The sequence below is a fragment of the Carassius auratus genome, chromosome 4 (genome assembly GCF_003368295.1).
Source record: "Carassius auratus strain Wakin chromosome 4, ASM336829v1, whole genome shotgun sequence".
NCBI lineage: Eukaryota > Metazoa > Chordata > Actinopteri > Cypriniformes > Cyprinidae > Carassius > Carassius auratus.
In genome coordinates, this window is record NC_039246.1 from 2,450,820 (window position 1) to 2,467,736 (window position 16,917).

The 16,917-nt window shown below is 38.1% G+C and overlaps 3 protein-coding genes across 3 annotated transcripts in view; 2 read left to right on the top strand and 1 right to left on the bottom strand.

Moving 5' to 3' along the window:
• The window catches only part of LOC113066531 (gastrula zinc finger protein XlCGF57.1-like), a 1,043,158-nt gene that overhangs the window by 588,881 nt on the left and 437,360 nt on the right, over positions 1-16,917 (bottom strand). The window lies entirely within an intron of this gene.
• On the top strand, positions 5,455-7,026 carry LOC113067166 (THAP domain-containing protein 10-like). Its single transcript, XM_026239456.1, has 3 exons — positions 5,455-5,885; positions 6,402-6,543; positions 6,720-7,026. The coding sequence occupies exons 1-3, from the start codon at positions 5,535-5,537 to the stop codon at positions 6,941-6,943; spliced, it is 717 nt and encodes a 238-aa protein (XP_026095241.1). The 5' UTR covers positions 5,455-5,534; the 3' UTR covers positions 6,944-7,026.
• On the top strand, positions 8,093-10,214 carry LOC113066861 (uncharacterized). Its single transcript, XM_026238941.1, has 7 exons — positions 8,093-8,354; positions 8,486-8,561; positions 8,637-8,888; positions 9,094-9,265; positions 9,405-9,553; positions 9,667-9,734; positions 9,882-10,214. The coding sequence occupies exons 1-7, from the start codon at positions 8,229-8,231 to the stop codon at positions 9,897-9,899; spliced, it is 861 nt and encodes a 286-aa protein (XP_026094726.1). The 5' UTR covers positions 8,093-8,228; the 3' UTR covers positions 9,900-10,214.

The window sequence follows — 16,917 nt, forward strand, 5'->3', positions numbered from 1 at the left end:
CTTGATCAATGTGAATGCTGTATGCTGGATTATGAGAGCAGTCATTTATTCCGTCATCAACCGGATGCTGATAGCGCACACGGACAGATGAGATCTGTACTTTATTCAATTTCTGTACCTAAAAACTTATGCTAGACCTGCCTAAAAAAAATTAAAAAAAAACTGAAAATCACTGCTTATGTTTCTATCTTTACTCTATTGTATTTATTTGTGCTGTTGCTTGTAGTTGGATAGATTATTTTTCTTTTTTTTTTAAATTAGAAAGTATAGTTTTTCCATAAACATAGCACATGCCGAACTGTACCGAAACCGTGAAACAAACCGAACCGTGAAAAAGTTGAACCGTGCCACCCCTAGTAGATACACTGGCTGTGAGCACAGCTGAATGTGAAAGGGGATTGTCAGCGAAGAAATATTATTGTTTCACCGCAGATAAATCAGCTGAAGATTTTCAATGTGTCCTCTTTGATGTTCGTAAAGTTAGTGGGTCCACCACTAGAATTATGTAACCCAATTCTGTTTTGTTAGGAAGTGGGTGATGACAAGGAGGTCAGCAGACCATGCTGCCTGTAGACAAAGACAGCATAAACCAGAGGAACCTGCATTTACTCCTATTTGGAAGCTGATGAATGCATGAACTGTAGTATGTGAATAAGTAAATCTGATGTATTTAAACTGTAAACTGTTATGTCTGCACAAGTGTTGTTCGGGTTGTTGAATAATGCATTGAACTGAATAATTACCTCCAGTGTCTGTGTGATTAAGTGAAGTGAAAGTGACATTCAGCCAAGTATGGTGACCCATACTCAGAATTCATGCTCTGCATTTAACCCATCCGAAGTGCGCACACACAGAGCAGTGAACACACACACACACTGTGAACACACACCCGGAGCAGTGTTCATCATTTATGCTGCGGCACCCGGGGAGCAGTTGGGGGTTCAGTGCCTTGCTCAAGGGCACCTAAGTCTTGGTATTGCCAGCCCAAGACTCGAACCCATAACCTTAGGGTTAGGAGTTATACTCTCTAACCAATAGGCCATAACTTCCCCAAATTATAAATAAAATATAACATAAATCAAATATAACATAAACTGCCAAAGAAATTGGCCCTGATTCTCTTAAATCAACATAATTTTCTTGTTTAAAAAGATATTTACATATTTGCCATGTTCAATTTCATACGTTTTCCGAGGGTGAAATCTGTTGCCTGCATGTTAACATTAAAGGTAAAAAATTATAAACATTTTTTAAAGTATTTATCTTTGTTTGAATAACTACTCAACCTTACCTTACACATTAATACTGGAAAAAGAGCCCTTTTGGTGTAAAACACATCAAGTCAATTTATGGCGCGTTTTTTAATGATGACCACCGTAAATAAGGGCTCCCCCTCTATACAAAAGCCAATTTAACCACTGCCCACATGTACTGTCCAACCAGTTAAAGAGTGTGATACATTATGCTCTTTTTGTTAACCAATAGCTCATGATAATGTCATTTTATTTTTCTAATGAAACGTGCGTCGTAGCCTACGAGTAAATAGGTGTCTTCATCGTACAGTCTACAGTACATTCATGTCATATCCAAGTTTATTAGATCCATGTTGCACAGTGTGACCTGCAATGATCTTATAGGATTGCTAAAATCATGCAGTGTGTAGAAGGCTTAAGAGAGAGATAAAGCAGACTGAGTAGAATGGAAGAAGTCCATGGCTTATGAAGTATGTTTGATTGCACTGATTATGTCTATAGCTGTAACCAATGGATGATTAAATGGATGTAGTCAGGGGTAAGTCTAACAGTCTGTGTAGTGTGAGAGTCCATGTGGTGGATAATAATCTCTGGTGGTGAACAAACAGAAGTTCATAGACTGGATTCATGACAAACAGGCATTATATGAAGGTAAGATAGAGAGAAAATGCCAATGATACCTTTTGGAAAAAAGTCAGCTGCCTTCTAAGATATATTCATATCAAGTCAATGTTTAGAATTTTCTTCCAGTATTTCAAGCATCACAAAAAACAGTTAAATACTGTTAACTTCCTTTTTTATAGACTTAACATTATTTCCACAAAAATGACATTTCTGGAAATGGCTGTAATGTTTGTGTGCAGGTTCAGAACAGAAATTGTCCTAAATAAATGAAAAAAAAAAGAGCCGTTTACAGATCACTTGTTTAATTCTTTCTTTAGTTGGATGCTTGACCCTTGACATCATTAAAAAATCATTAAAATCATTAAAAAAAAATTGGTTAAAATTATTTTTATTAATTAATACGGTGGGTAATCTATGATAATAGACAGACAATTTTACTAATTTATATTACATTTAACAGATGCTTTTATCCAAAGTGACTTACAAATGAGGACAATGGAGCAATCAAAATCAACAAAAGAGCTGTAAGTGTATGTACTGTAAGTGCTGTTACATTTTTTGTTTGTAAATTAAGAAAATAAGTAGATATAATAGAAACAGAATTTAGAAATAGAACCATGCATTGAATAATGACTGATGCGTTGATGCAGGGCAGAAGATGCAGTCCACTTCTCATCTCAAGATGCTTTTATGATGCGAAATTAACAAACACATTCAGTTAAGTCTTATTGGGTTAAGACATTTTTAATTACTTCTGTCACATCTAGCAAATCCACTACATAGGTCAAATGAAATGAAATGCTAATTACAATTGTCAGCTAAAGTTTGTTCAAATAATGGTAAAAAATTATTAGGAAACATTTAACAAAAGTTACAAGTTAAATTTTCCCGATTAGTTTCCTTGGTGTTAATTATGTCATCTAATTATGTTGCTATCTTTTAGACTAATTTATTCTTCAATCATTTATAACCATTTATAGTTTAATCATTTATTATTGTATATTCATTTATAATACTCATTTAAACACTTTATGTATACATGATATTGTTTATTAAGTTATTACATTGATTATTGTAATTATTTATTGATTAGTATTTTATATTACATTATTATATTTTATATTCTTGTCCATTGTTTAATCTTATAAAAAAGAGAGAGAATGTCTCTTATTCAAGGTTTTTAAAATCAGGAATCAGGTTGTGAAGCAGTAATTGTCAATTGCTACTGCTTTTGGCATTTACAACACTAGTACTTTTGCTGGTCATTGAAACATACGCATTTATGATTATTTAAAAAACTCTTCTCCTTTTTTTACCATCATCATCATCACTTCTGCTTTTAGCTATAGCTGATAGAATATGGTTTAGGTACCAGACAACTTTTTCAACTTTTTAAGACTAAACAGGATCTGGTATCCAGGGCTGGATCTTTTATATATGACATGTAGGCATAATCTAACAACTGTACTACAATTCAATTTTGAAGTACAACCCATGTGAAACCACAGAAAGAGATCCAGGTTAATATGATGATCACAATGCAGCGTAGCTGACACAGAAGAGCGTATGCTGCATGTGTTCAGTGCCATTTGGGAGAATATGAGAATATGGAGAGACAAAGAGGAGAGGAATTGTTGATTAAAGTCATCAATTTTGATTTCTTCGTGTACAAAAAGTATTTTTGTCACTTCATAATGTTGCCGTTTTCTGATAACATTTTCATTGTGAAAAACTTCATTTTGCGGTGGAGTAACCCTTTAAAAGGATAGTTCACTTTGAAATTAAATTTTGGTATGTTTTAGCTTAACTCAAGGGCATCCAAGATGTAGGTGTCTTTGTTTCCGCAGTAGTTTACATTTTGATATTTTTAGGTCAAACCGTTCTTGTCTGTGACTCATATAATGGAGGTCTATGGTCACCACCTCAAAGAGCATGCACAGAGGAGTCAAAATTAAACAATTCCCCATCGTAAGTTCACATTGACGACCTAAGACATGAAACGAGCGGCTTGTGAGATTTCGGAAGTGTTACCTTTCACTGTAAACATATTTAGACGTACAGGAAATTGCAATGGAAGACGATTTCGATATATCAACAGACAACGCTGAATTTTTTTCACAACCATATTAATTTGAACCAGAATACACAGACCAAGTACTCGGGAGCGATCCGCTGCAGCAGCACGTCTTCAAGCCTCAGAGACAGAGATCTCTTCAAAATTGGTGGTGTTTTAGTAGCAAGTGTTGTGAGATGCCAACAGAAGTGGAGAGCATATGTTGTCACGAATGGAACAACTACAAGACGATGACAAGGACATTGACAGTATCACATCACACACCTGCCTGACTGAAGATCCTGAGTTTTCTCCACTGTTGAGACGCAGTGTTTTGCACGTTGTGTTTAGTTTGCCACGTATAAACTGGAGGCAACGTCCAATGCCAGAGGGACCCAATGGCACGCTGTCAATAGAGTGAGTAATGTGTCGTATTTTTATTATAATCGCAACGATTATAGGGTGCATTATAAGCCAATTAATTAATTACAATTACTGCATTATATTTCAGACAGTGCAGATTGGTGGCGTAGCGAGATCACATCCGGTGCTTTCCGCGCTTGCACAGACTAAAGCCAGAGCACACGCACATCACATCAGGAAGCACTCACGCACTCAGATCAGTTGGACGTGGTTGTGTACAAGAGGTAAAAACAATATAAATACTGTTCGTTTTCTTACACAAACCGCTCGTTTCATGTCTTAGGTCATCAATGTGTACTTACGATGGGGAATTGTCTAATTTGGACTCCTCTGTGCATGCTCTTTGAGGTGGTGACCATAGACCTCCATTATATGAGTCACAGACAAGAACGGATTGACCTAAAAATATAAAAATTGAAACTACTTCGGAAACAAAGACACCTAAATCTCGGATGCCCTTGAGGCAAGCTAAAACATACCCAAATGTTATTTCAAAGTGAACTATCCCTTTAAGGCTGGTGCTCCTGTGATACAGCTGTTTTGCATTCTGATTAAAAGTTAAGACAGAGCATCTTTTTGTCACAGTGTCTGGTCTGTGTTTCCCTGGGTGTCCACTAGTGGTCTCACTTCCCCATAGCCACCTCACCGCAGTCACTACATTTCCCACAAAGCCTTGTCCCTTCATCACGGTAATTGCACACCTGTTAATTGCACTCAGGTGTCTTAACTTTCATCATCATTATCCTGTCTATTTAAAGGCTATGTTGCAGGGTTTTTTTTTTTTCTTTTCTGGCAATTTTCTAGTTCGTAATAAACATTTAAACAGTTATCCATTTTATTTGATGTTGTAGGTATTACAAAAAAGAAATATAATAAGGAAAAGTAGCTGATATCTTAGCGGTTAGCTACAGGTTAGCGATGAATCTTGTTTCTCCCACAATGCATTGCATGACGTCACATGAGGTACTCGCTTTTGGACGACAAACGAAAGCCCGCCTTGATGCCATTGAGAGAGTGAGACGAGTAGTGAGAGTAGTAGCTAGTGAAAGAGATAGAGATAGAGATAGATAGAGAGATAAAGAGATAGATAGATAGATAGCATAGCATAGCATAAATAGATAGTGAGAGATAGCATAGCATAACAGATAGCTTAGAGAAAGAGTAGATAATAAATAGACAACATGGTTTATTACTGTGTTTGTGGCGGGTGCAAGAACTCCAGCAAAACTGGACATAGGGTCCATTGTTTCCCCAAGGACAAAGGGATCTTCCGAAGCTGGGTGCAATTTGTCAAAATTAGGCGGGCAGATTTTTCAGCTAGCTCTGTCACCGCCTACTCGAGAATATGCAGCGCGCATTTCAAGGAGGAGGATTACCACTCAGGGGATGCCAAGATGGTCGCACTTTCTTTAAAAAGTATGAGGATGGCTAAGTTAATTCCTACCGCCGTGCCGTCTGTGAATGCAAACCTCTCTGCTTGTCCTGTCCCGAGGTCGAGAGACACCGTCTGCCGCAAGCGATATATTGCCACGGTAAGCATCATGCTAACGTTAATGTTTACAAGCTGCGTTTTAGCTAGCTCTGTGTGTATTTTGCATACCGTGTTCCCTCTGACACAGCCTCCACTACAAGCATGATCACTCTGACATTAGAAGAGCATATTTCGTGATTCACGAATATGAGCCAAAACAAAATTGTCCTGAAGTAAATGTCCATAATATGGACATGGGGAATCGTCATGAAAGCTTCATGGCTAACGTTTAATGTTTGGATCAGTGGTGATGATAATCAAGCGGCTTTCACAATAGTGTGTTTGCGTTTTGTGTTAGACTGCTACGGTTCTCTTTCACATATATTTGACCGTGACCGTGTAGTGGAGGCTAAACGCAAGTAAACACAGTTTACCCACCTCTGAAATGTCAGAAACAGTTTATCCACTTCTCACTTCAAAGTTTAGCTACCTCTCAGTAAATTCACTACCTCATAGAGTTTATGCATCACATGTACTCTAGACATTTATAACCACTTATTATATTTGTTTTCGCAAGATGATGACAGATACCTCACAGCAGGAGACCGTGGACAGTGTAGACACTGTGGAGAGTGTCGATACTGGGGATCAGCCCTTGCCCTCCTCCACTTCTGATGCTGTGACACAGTGTTATTTGAAGCCCCCCCGATGGTCTCGCGGTAAGTCTTGGGTATTTTAAGGGGTAGATATTCTGTCTAAATCATTGCCAGTATCTATGCAAGCAGGACATTTCCATACACATTGATTAAATTAATACATAGCCTACACCAAAACATAGCTGCTTAGATTTGCCATGATTGTCACATGTTTGGGTATGTTTACTGCCTCTCCACAGCTGTGCAGGTTAACCTGAAGCCCAAGATGGTCAGCGTGGGCACACAGACGTCTTTCAGCCCACAAACCTCCACTCCCCTCGCTAGTCCTGAACAGACAGATGATGAAGATGATGATAATGCCTCTGTCGTTAGTGACTTATCGTGGGTGCCCGAAGAGCCGATGCATGAGGAGGACTTGTTTGATGAGGAGCCACCTTACGCGTGTGACCCCCACCACAAGTGAGATAATTTAAAACCAACATAGACCATTTTGAATGCTCATTTTATTGTGTACTGTAGCTTTGGTAGTTTGAATGACACCTCCCTCCCTCCCTCCCTAATTTTTTGTTGTTGTAGTGGCATCGACAAATTCATTGTTTGCCAAGAGGAGCTGATGGGCCTTTTTGCCATCTGTCCGGCCTGTTGTGAGAGGTCAGATAATAGCATCGTGCAGCAGGAAGGAACTTTTGTTAAGATCAAGCAGGTACGGTTTTGTTTGCGCAGCAGGCCATCTGATTAGAAAATCAGAATATCTAATTACAATCTGATAGCTCTGACTGTCTTGCCAGATAATTTACAATGTATGTACCAGGCTGGCTTTAGTCTGTTGGTTTGTGATGGCATCATATTTGAGTGTTATACTGTATTGGTCATGTGTGTTTCATTGAAAACATGAAACCAGTAATGTACAGTACTTAATCTATATTGAATCCTGATATACTGTTGATTACTCTTTTTCTTTTTTACATATCTAGGTCTGTGCATCATGTGGCTACCACCGTTTCTGGCAAAACCAACCAATGCTCCACAGGAACATGCCGACCTGCAACCTCCTGTTAAGTGGGGCCATTCATTTCACTGGATGTTTGGCCACCCAGACATTAAGAATGTTGACTCTGTTTGGCCTGCAGTGCATCAGTGCGAGCAGTTTCTTTCGCCATCAGCGCCGCTACACTATCCCTGTAATCGTTCAGGCCTGGCAAAACGATCAAACAAAGAATTTTAGTGACCTACGGGCAATGGATGGTGGGCTAGTTCTTGCTGGTGACTGCAGGTAAACCAGTGTGAGAGCTCATAGACCAGTTGCACGTTTTGATTTTGTTATTTGTTATCATGTAGGGTGGCTTTAGTTGGCATTTGCAGATGACATGGTGGATTGTCTTTACAGACCTTGATTATTAAAAACTTGAAACATAATTCAAATTTGTAATTAATTCCAGGTCAGATTCTCCTGGGCACTGCGCGAAGTATGGATCCTACTCTCTGATAGAGGACAGAGTGAACAAGGTGGTGGACGTTCAGCTTGTTCAGGTAAACCTGATGTTATTAGACAAAGAAATGAACTCTGCAATTTGGTAAAATGATTGTATCTTAATATAACATCTTTCCACTAGTACAACGATGCATAGAGCTTTATTGTGTATTGCCTAACTAGAGTACAGTGTATCATAATACCTGGACCAGCAACACTTCAGTTCATCCACGCCTCCTTCAACAACACCAGCATTCTACACTTACACTGTTATGTCATGTTGCAGAGCTCAGAGGTCCCCAACAGCTCATGGTGTGAGCTTGAATTGCTCAAGCGCAGTGTTGACCTGCTGAGGGGAAAGGACCTGCATTTGGCAACGCTGATCACAGACCGTCATCGCCAGGTATTTACAATAAAAATGCAGTGTACAATGTAAATATCTGAATTGCATTGAAGCTGGATGTTTGTGGTTTGCTGATGCACTGAGGGCCACACAGGTCAATCATCCACAAAAGTTTGTTTATTTCTCCTTAGGTTGCCAAATGGGTGAGAGAGGAGCTGAGCCCTGAAGGGACACGGCATTATTTTGATGTGTGGCACATTGCCAAAAGTATGTATCCATTGTTGGAACCTTGAAGCAGTTTTTGTTAGTGCATATCAATTAATACCATTTGTTCTAAAACAGGTCTGGGGAAGGCATTGGATGCAGCTTCAAAAGAGTGTGACCAACTACAGTTGTGGAGGCCTGCTATAGTGAATCACCTCTATTGGACTGCAGCCTCAACCCCAGATGGCAACCCAGCGGTCATGGAGGCCAAACGGAGAAGTTTAGTCAACCACATCCAGGACATTCATGACCATGACACCCCTGCCTTCTCCAGTTGTGCCCATGGCCCTCTGGACGGGGATCAGCGCAACAAAGAGTGGTTGGACCCAGGTACAGTACACACAGTATGTGGTATTATGCACGCTCTACAGTTTTGTTGTATTTGCTGTCTGAATGATTGTTTGGATGCTTTGACATGTGACCTTTGTGATGAAATGATTTCATTCACTGGCAATCTCATAACATTTTGTTTACTGTTTATGTTTGCTATAATTCATATGTGTGTCTGTCTGCCTCCCTGTCTTGGTCTTTGTAGGCTCATTGGCAGCAGTAAAGATGGAGAACATAATCATGAGGACTGCCTTACTGAAAGATGTTCGACAGCTGTCTCCACAGCACCAGACCTTCTCCCTTGAGGCTTACCACTCCCTCATCTTGCACTTCGCGCCCAAGCACACAGGGTTTTCATACCTTGGGATGTATAGCAGGTCAGTGCTATCCAATGGAATAATACTGCCAATTATTATGCCGTTTATAGTAATAATAGTACCTATTATCATGCCTATTGTAGTATTTTGTCATGCATACACCAAGTTAAAAAAAATTCTCAAATGTGTTATTTTGTAGGCTTCTCTTAGCGGCACTGCATTATAATCACAATGCCAACCGCGAGACAGCACGGAGAAGTGATGGGACGGAGAAGTACTGTGTGCGGTATCCGCGCTTCAGAAAAGGTGCCCATGTGGTGCTTCCCATCAAAGAGGCAGCCTCATACGGTAAGCAGTGTCATGCAGTTCTATCATATTTTGAGATGGTGCACGAGACATCTGTGATCAGTGGCAATGATCTTTATACAGTTTTATTATTATTATTATTATTATGTCTGCAGGTTATGCAACATCATTAATGAAGGCCCTTCGGGAAAGCTACACCAATTCACCTTCAGCTCTTCGAGAGGTTAGCGACAATTTGTCCTCCGATGCACCCGCCCCCATCGCCAAATCCTTCGAACAGGTTCCTAAGGAGGAGGCCGTCAGCCTCTACCTAGCCCGGCAGTCACGTTACAAAAAAACCTAATTTCACATTATTATTTTTTTTCCACAGACAAGTCCAATGATTTAGTTGTAAGTATTTATTTTAGTTGTTAGTTATCTTCTTTCCCTCTGTCCCTGTCATCTCATTTGGTGGTGGTTTCCTGCATGCTGCATGGTTTGTTTTTTCTTTGTGTGCTGTTGCTTTGGTTTTACTTTGCACAAAATTATTACTTTTTTCCGTCTTTGTAAGTGGCAATAATTGTCGCTGTACCCCGTTCAAGGGGTCCTGCATGCTGCATGTCTGCTCCTCTGTCTGTTATTTGCATGAAATTTGTTTTATGTAATTAAAAATAATTTACCAATCATTTTACCTGTGCCTTGTCAACCTCTGTGTGCGGCGTTGTCTGGGCTCACTGTGTGTCTGCTTGATGTGCTTTTGCGTGTGTGTGTGTGTGTGTGTGAGAGAGAGAAACAAAAGAAACTGTGCAAACGTTTCAGGTCAGTAAATGTTCAGTAACCGTTACAAGCAATGCCAATAAACTGTTTTCTTATCAAAATTCATGTGTTCCGTGTACTTTATAACATTTTAAGGGCAATTGGGGGATCACAACCGAATAAGCAATTATTTTTATTCATTTTCATCCAAACGAGGCCATTGAAAGCCCTGATAGGTCTGGTCACCAGTTTGAAATTGTTGTCTGATGGTTGAAACCACACGAGGGTAGAGGCTTCCTTATACTCCTGCCTAAAACTCCATAAGCCCAGCGTATAGTCTGCCTGTACGCAGTGTACCGGTATTGCCTAGGGATAAGTAGGAAAGATTCTTAAGTTTAAAACTGTAAGTAGGTTGGAAACGTCATTTTAAGCCTGTCTCTTATGCATGTTTATTGTGTATGCAACACCTCTCCTGTCACCTGTCTCCTGTCTCCTGTCTCCTGTCACCTATAACTGTTGTTCAAAAGACTGGTAAAGTAAACAAACCATGAACATACTCGTGCGTGCTGGCTTGAAGGGGACCATGATCCTGCCTGAAGTGTGAGTATGCTATGTGTAGCACAAACGGATTCAGGCAGCATGCCTCAAATCCAGGATGCTGCGTTAGGCACGTTACATCTGCTGGCCGCGGGGTGAGGTCCTCGACCAGCGACCAAAACGCGCTCACCTCCCTACAACACAAGCTCTCCACCACAGTTTCCATGGGACGACACCGCCCACACAGACACCTGCCAAACACAGCGACACAGATGCATACTACTCACTCCCTCTACCGGTAAGCCTGACGGTGTCAATGACAATTAATCACGAGGAAAACTAGTTGGCACTATCAACAATGATCACACTGAAGACATGACCAGGCGTCGGCTACGTTTGCAAACAACATTTTCACCGGAGAAGGAGGTAAAAGCTTAGAAATAAACTCTAGGGGTTCACAGGTGGGACTGTCAAGCTAGCCCATAGCTAATCACGGTCACTAGATATAAAGAAAACGTTGACTTTTATTCGGTGCTATTCACTGACAGTAAAAAAAAAAGTTGTTATTGTATGCACTGCTGTTCACAGACTACTAGCTCCAGCGGTCATTGCTGCGTTTCTAAATGGTAGCAAATCACCAGGACATTTCACCAACTCTCCAGTCATTCTCCTCGGACCATGCATTTATTTGTCTTTGATTGCCATCGGCTCTCGGTATTTCCTCATTCGCCCTGTCACGTCTAAACGGTTCGAAATTATATGGCTGTGGGCCATCATAAATGTTAACTGTGGGTCTTTCCACCTCTTCCTCATCCCAGTTAGACGCCATAGTCACTGAGTGCTAGAACTAGTTCTAGTAGCTGAGCTGCAAGGCTGAGGCTACCTTCCAGCACGTCTACCTCATGTGACTTCATCGCCGAATTGCGTAAAAAATAACCGTTACTAACCAAAAACTACAAAAACTGGACTTTAACACCATTTTGGAGACATTTCTAACTTTATATACATATCTTGACTGCTTTACGTACCCATTAATCGAAAGTAGTGTTTAACCTGCAACATAGCCTTTAAACCTGTCTGTTTTCGCTGTGTCATGGAGTCCTTATTTTCCGTCACCTGGTTTCCTCTTGTTCCCTCTAGTTTCGAGTTTCTTATTTCTTGTTTGTTTATTTCTGGACTGAGTTTTGGTTATGACCCCCTGCTTGTTTGATTCTGATTTTTGGATTACCCATTAAACACACACTGCTCTTGGATCTCACATCTCTTATGTCCCGATTGTTACACTTTTCTCTGTCACGCTTCAAAAATTACAGCAGACATATTTTGGTTTACAAACTGTATCGCTTCATCAGTTAGTCACGTTAGCGCTTGGCTAACGTATCCACCAAGTGTTCACAGTTTAGCAGTTAAACTTTAGCTGTGGGTGGGATTCGCTTGCATAAGTGTTTTAGTATTTTATGTAATTATTATAAGAACAGATTGGAGCACTATATTATTGTTTTATGTGAAGGTGTTTTGTCAATGGTAGCACTGGCTAACTGACTCAAGGACTCCTCTCTGTGCCAATCACAACCGGCTTGGCCAGCTGACCAATCAGAGCAGAGTAGGCTTGAGGAAGGGAGGGGTTTCTCCGAACCTTCTAGGAATTAATCGTTTTAAAATCATTGGCAAATGACTAATATTAAATGCATATATTGAGAAAATTACGGTAACAATTTTTATGAAGCCTGTATTTATAATACATTATAGGAGTATTCTTAAGGCATTATAATGAATGCATAATGCATTATAAAAAACCTTATAATATGTTGTATCATGTCATGAATATTCATAAGAACAGTTTTAATGTATTATAATATTTACTTATTTGTGGTTATAGCTTTTAAGAGTATGATGATTTATAACATAATGAACATGTTGCATCAACTTTTACAATGGAATCAGTCATAGTTATAAAGTATTATAGGTATCATATCGTGCCATTTTTCTGATTCTGCTTTACTTAAAGCGGTCAAAGACCCCTTATAATTAGTAATAATAATAATAATAACATTTTTGTTGTCTCAAACAGCCATAAGATCAGATATCAGATCAGATGAAAGTGTATGACACTTTTTTTTTTTATTGTATTATCAGTTTGATTATTTTGATGGTTCCCTTAAGACAGCTGTTGATAAGTAACTCTGCAACAACATAACAACTAGTGGTCATTAAAGTATTAGTACGTCTGCTACTGTAAATATATGCTAACACTTTATTTTGATGGTCAACCAACAGATAAACTGACTCTACCATTCTTGAGCATACTGATATTCTAATGAGAGTTAGTTGGGATGTAGTGGCAAAGTTGCTTATAGTTGACTGATTAAGAGGACCATCAAAATAAAATGTAACCATATAAAACATAGAATTTTTGTTTTTCGTATTAATCTCACATCAATTAATTAACATTAGCTCCACAGAAACACTCAAATAACACTCAACATCTAACCACTCACAAGCTGTAGTAAGATACTGTGCAGATCTTAAACAATGTCAAGATATGATACACTCCATTATACTGTAAATAAAGTAGATTTAATATGACCTGCTCTTTAATAACTCTTGTCTAAAGAAAAGTACACTGCAGAAAAATTCATCTTCAGAACCAGTTAAAACAGAACGATCGCAGGAAAACAAATGAAACCGGTTTGACAGCTGGATGGTTTCCAAAAAGCAGATTTATGCCAGTGGATCAGGTTTCAGGGTTACCTTAATTAAACTTCTCTGTGCTTCAGAGGTCTTCAGCCTATGTCACACATAGATTGTGTGCATTCATTATAAATAATTATTATGATATAAAGCTATTCAGACATACTTTTTTCAACCTCATATTTCACATATATATATATTCAGAAGTAAACAAACTACATGCATTTATGGACACTTTAGCAATGAGTTTTTGTTTAACACTTACAGTAAACTGAGGTAACAAAGTGTTCATGAAGTGATATTTCTCTCTCAAAGAGAGAGCACAAAGAAATACTGTTTGAGAATCACAGACTCTGTGATATACAGTATAATGAGAAGAGCAGTGAATTCACACCATATGATAACAGCATCAGAATAAGAAGCTTTCTGTGGTTGACTGAAAAAGACACACTTGATCACAGGCGCGCTGGAAGCTGTTTCATGCGGGGGGGGCTGAGGGCTGGGTTGGAAAATATGTGACGTCATTATGTTGTGACTGACGACATGAAATTTCTCTACTAGTCTTCTCCCCTGGCGTGATTGTTACTGTTTTATACACAAAAATTGTACTTGATGTACTTGTACTTTGATGTTTAATAAAAATAAATAAATAAAAAATAAAAAATCTCTGTACTGTTTAGGCTATGTGTTGTAGCCATTAAATAAAACACATTTGGTTTCATATTTATTTAAATATTATAGGCTAATGTAATTTTCTTATTTATTTAATCAATGTTTATTATCAAAGTGAGCATGCAACATGAGAAAGATATGATACATCATGCGCAATAGCCTATGAGACATGGAGTGGGTAAGACATGATTTTGAACACTTTATTGAGTTTTGTTTTGTAGAAAGACTGTTTAAAAGATTTTCGTTTTGTATAAATTGTATCTTAATTTTGATCAATATTTTATCAATCCATTGCCTGTATTTAATAAACAAGCAAATATATTAGCAGACAATGTAATAAGGTGCCTGCACATCACTTGTATTGCACGTGAACTGGAGGGCGCAGAAACTCAGCTTGTGCCTCACAGACAGTTTTGAGAAATATAGGCTATCTATTATAGAAAGCTTAAAAATGTCTACTTTTAAACGAAAATATTCAAAACGAAAAGAAATAGGCTACTCTCTGAATATGTAGGCCTAATCCATATGAAATGTGCATTTCTCTCTGGCGTTCATGGCGAGTCCGCATCATCTTTGCAGCGACACAGAAAACACCATTTTATTAATAAACAATTAAATGTCTCCTTGCTATTTTTGACAAATTCATAATCATTTCTTTGTGGCAAAATTATGCATGCGGTCGTGCGCTTGAGAGCGGCTAGTAAACGCCCATTATTCTGATCGGAACAAAGCATGACAAATTCTACATTTATTTCATTTTCTCCATAGAAATGAGAGGCCATGTCACAAGTCAAATAATTTTTTTATTTACAATAATAGTGATTGTCGGAAGAGATGGCTTCCCTTGGCTTCAGGGAGAAAACGCCACTGAGAACGGGGATGGTCATGACATCCTTTGTTTGAGAAGAATTCCCATCACTATTTTTACTTTTCTTAACTGTGATACCCGAAAAAAAGTCAGAAATACGTTTCTGCTGCTTATTGCTAGCCATGACCAAACAAGTGTGAGGTGACGGAAGCATTCCTGAGGAGGCTAGGTTAGTCTTTTATCAACGAAATATATAAAAAAAATAATCATTAGTTTATATCTTATACACTATATCTTAATCCCACATTAAACACATTGTTATGTCTGTTTTTTATTTTTTTATTTTTTATTTTTTCACGTTTTTAAGTACAATATTAGGTTAGTCCACAGCCCGCTATGACGGGGGGGGGGGGGCTGCAGCCCCCGCAGCACCCCCCTTCCCGCGCCATTGCTTGATCATCTGTTTGTCGATATGTCGATATCACGATATGTAGAGGTTTCAGTAAAATCATCAAAATGACTTTAGCACAGCATTAAAGAAGGACAAACTGACCAAATGACAATCATAAGACAACACACATACATGAAAACAACTAAAGAAAGATGAAACACTCACTTCTAATTATATTTGCAGATCTTTCTCCTCTGAACTGTAACGTTGAATAGCAGCTCTGAAAATTATTTCACTTCTAGCAGGAAGAGACGTGAGAATGAGAAGAACGACAGTCACTCAGTCATCTAGACTCTCATCTGCTTTGTTATTCATCAGTTAAAATTGTTCATTCTCCTGAAACCATCCTGTACTTGTTTGAACAAGTTGTTTGGGAATGTGCTTTGAATGTCAGAAGTGTTTCAAGTGCCAGTCCAAAATATGTATAGTGTTGTGTAATGTTTGACTGGTGATGGGTTTTCACAACAAAGGTGAATTTGTGAAATAAAAAAAGTATTTTTATCATTTAAAACGTTGTGCTTTGCTCTAGATTTAGCTTATTTGATTTTAGAAATGACTGTGGCTCAGTTTGTGTAGTATCAGTGGTATAATAACTGGTATACCTATAAAATATATTGTATTTTAGCAAATAAAATGGATTTACAGTGTCACGTGTAGAGTTCAGGGGCTGGATTCACGAAACATTCTTAAGAAATTTCTTGTTAACTGTTGTTTTCTTCTTATTTTTTAACTTTTAAAAAAGTTAAGAATATTTTGTATTCCCAAAAATTCATCTTAAGAATATTCTTATCTTTTTTCTTAAGATTGTTCTTAAGACAAAACCTAAGAAGAATTCAAATTCTTAAAAAAAGAATCTTCTTAAAAATCATTGTAAATAACTTCTTAAATCTTAGGACAGCCCCAAACAATAATAATAATTTTTTTTTTTTTTTTTTTTTTTAATTCATTTATTCCAGGCAATGGCACAAAAAGTACAAGGTAGACAAATATAGTTAAATCATATAGTGCAAGGAAAACAAAAAAACAAAACAAAAAACTGAATATACAGTATTCAAATATGACGATCGAATTCTGCCTGAAAGGGAGTGGGAAGAAGACAACTTATTTAATCACACCCCAGTTCCACATTTAGTGATTAATAATTGAGCTTCATTATTATTTTGCTCATAGATTATTTACAAATATATCATGGTGGCGTTACCACAAGTAACAAGCAATGCCAACAATGGTAATGGACAATATACCAACGATGATAATGGACAATATACCAACGATGGTAAGAAACACTGAGCACATGTTAACACTATGAGACAGAGTACAACATCAATTTAACTACAATGTAATAGAAATAAACAATGCCAACAATTGTAATGGACAATATACCAACGATGGTAAGAAACACTGAGCACATGTTAACACTATGAGACAGAGTACAACATCAATTTAACTACAATGTAATAGAAATAAACAATGCCAACAATGGTAATGGACAATATACCAACGATGGTAAGG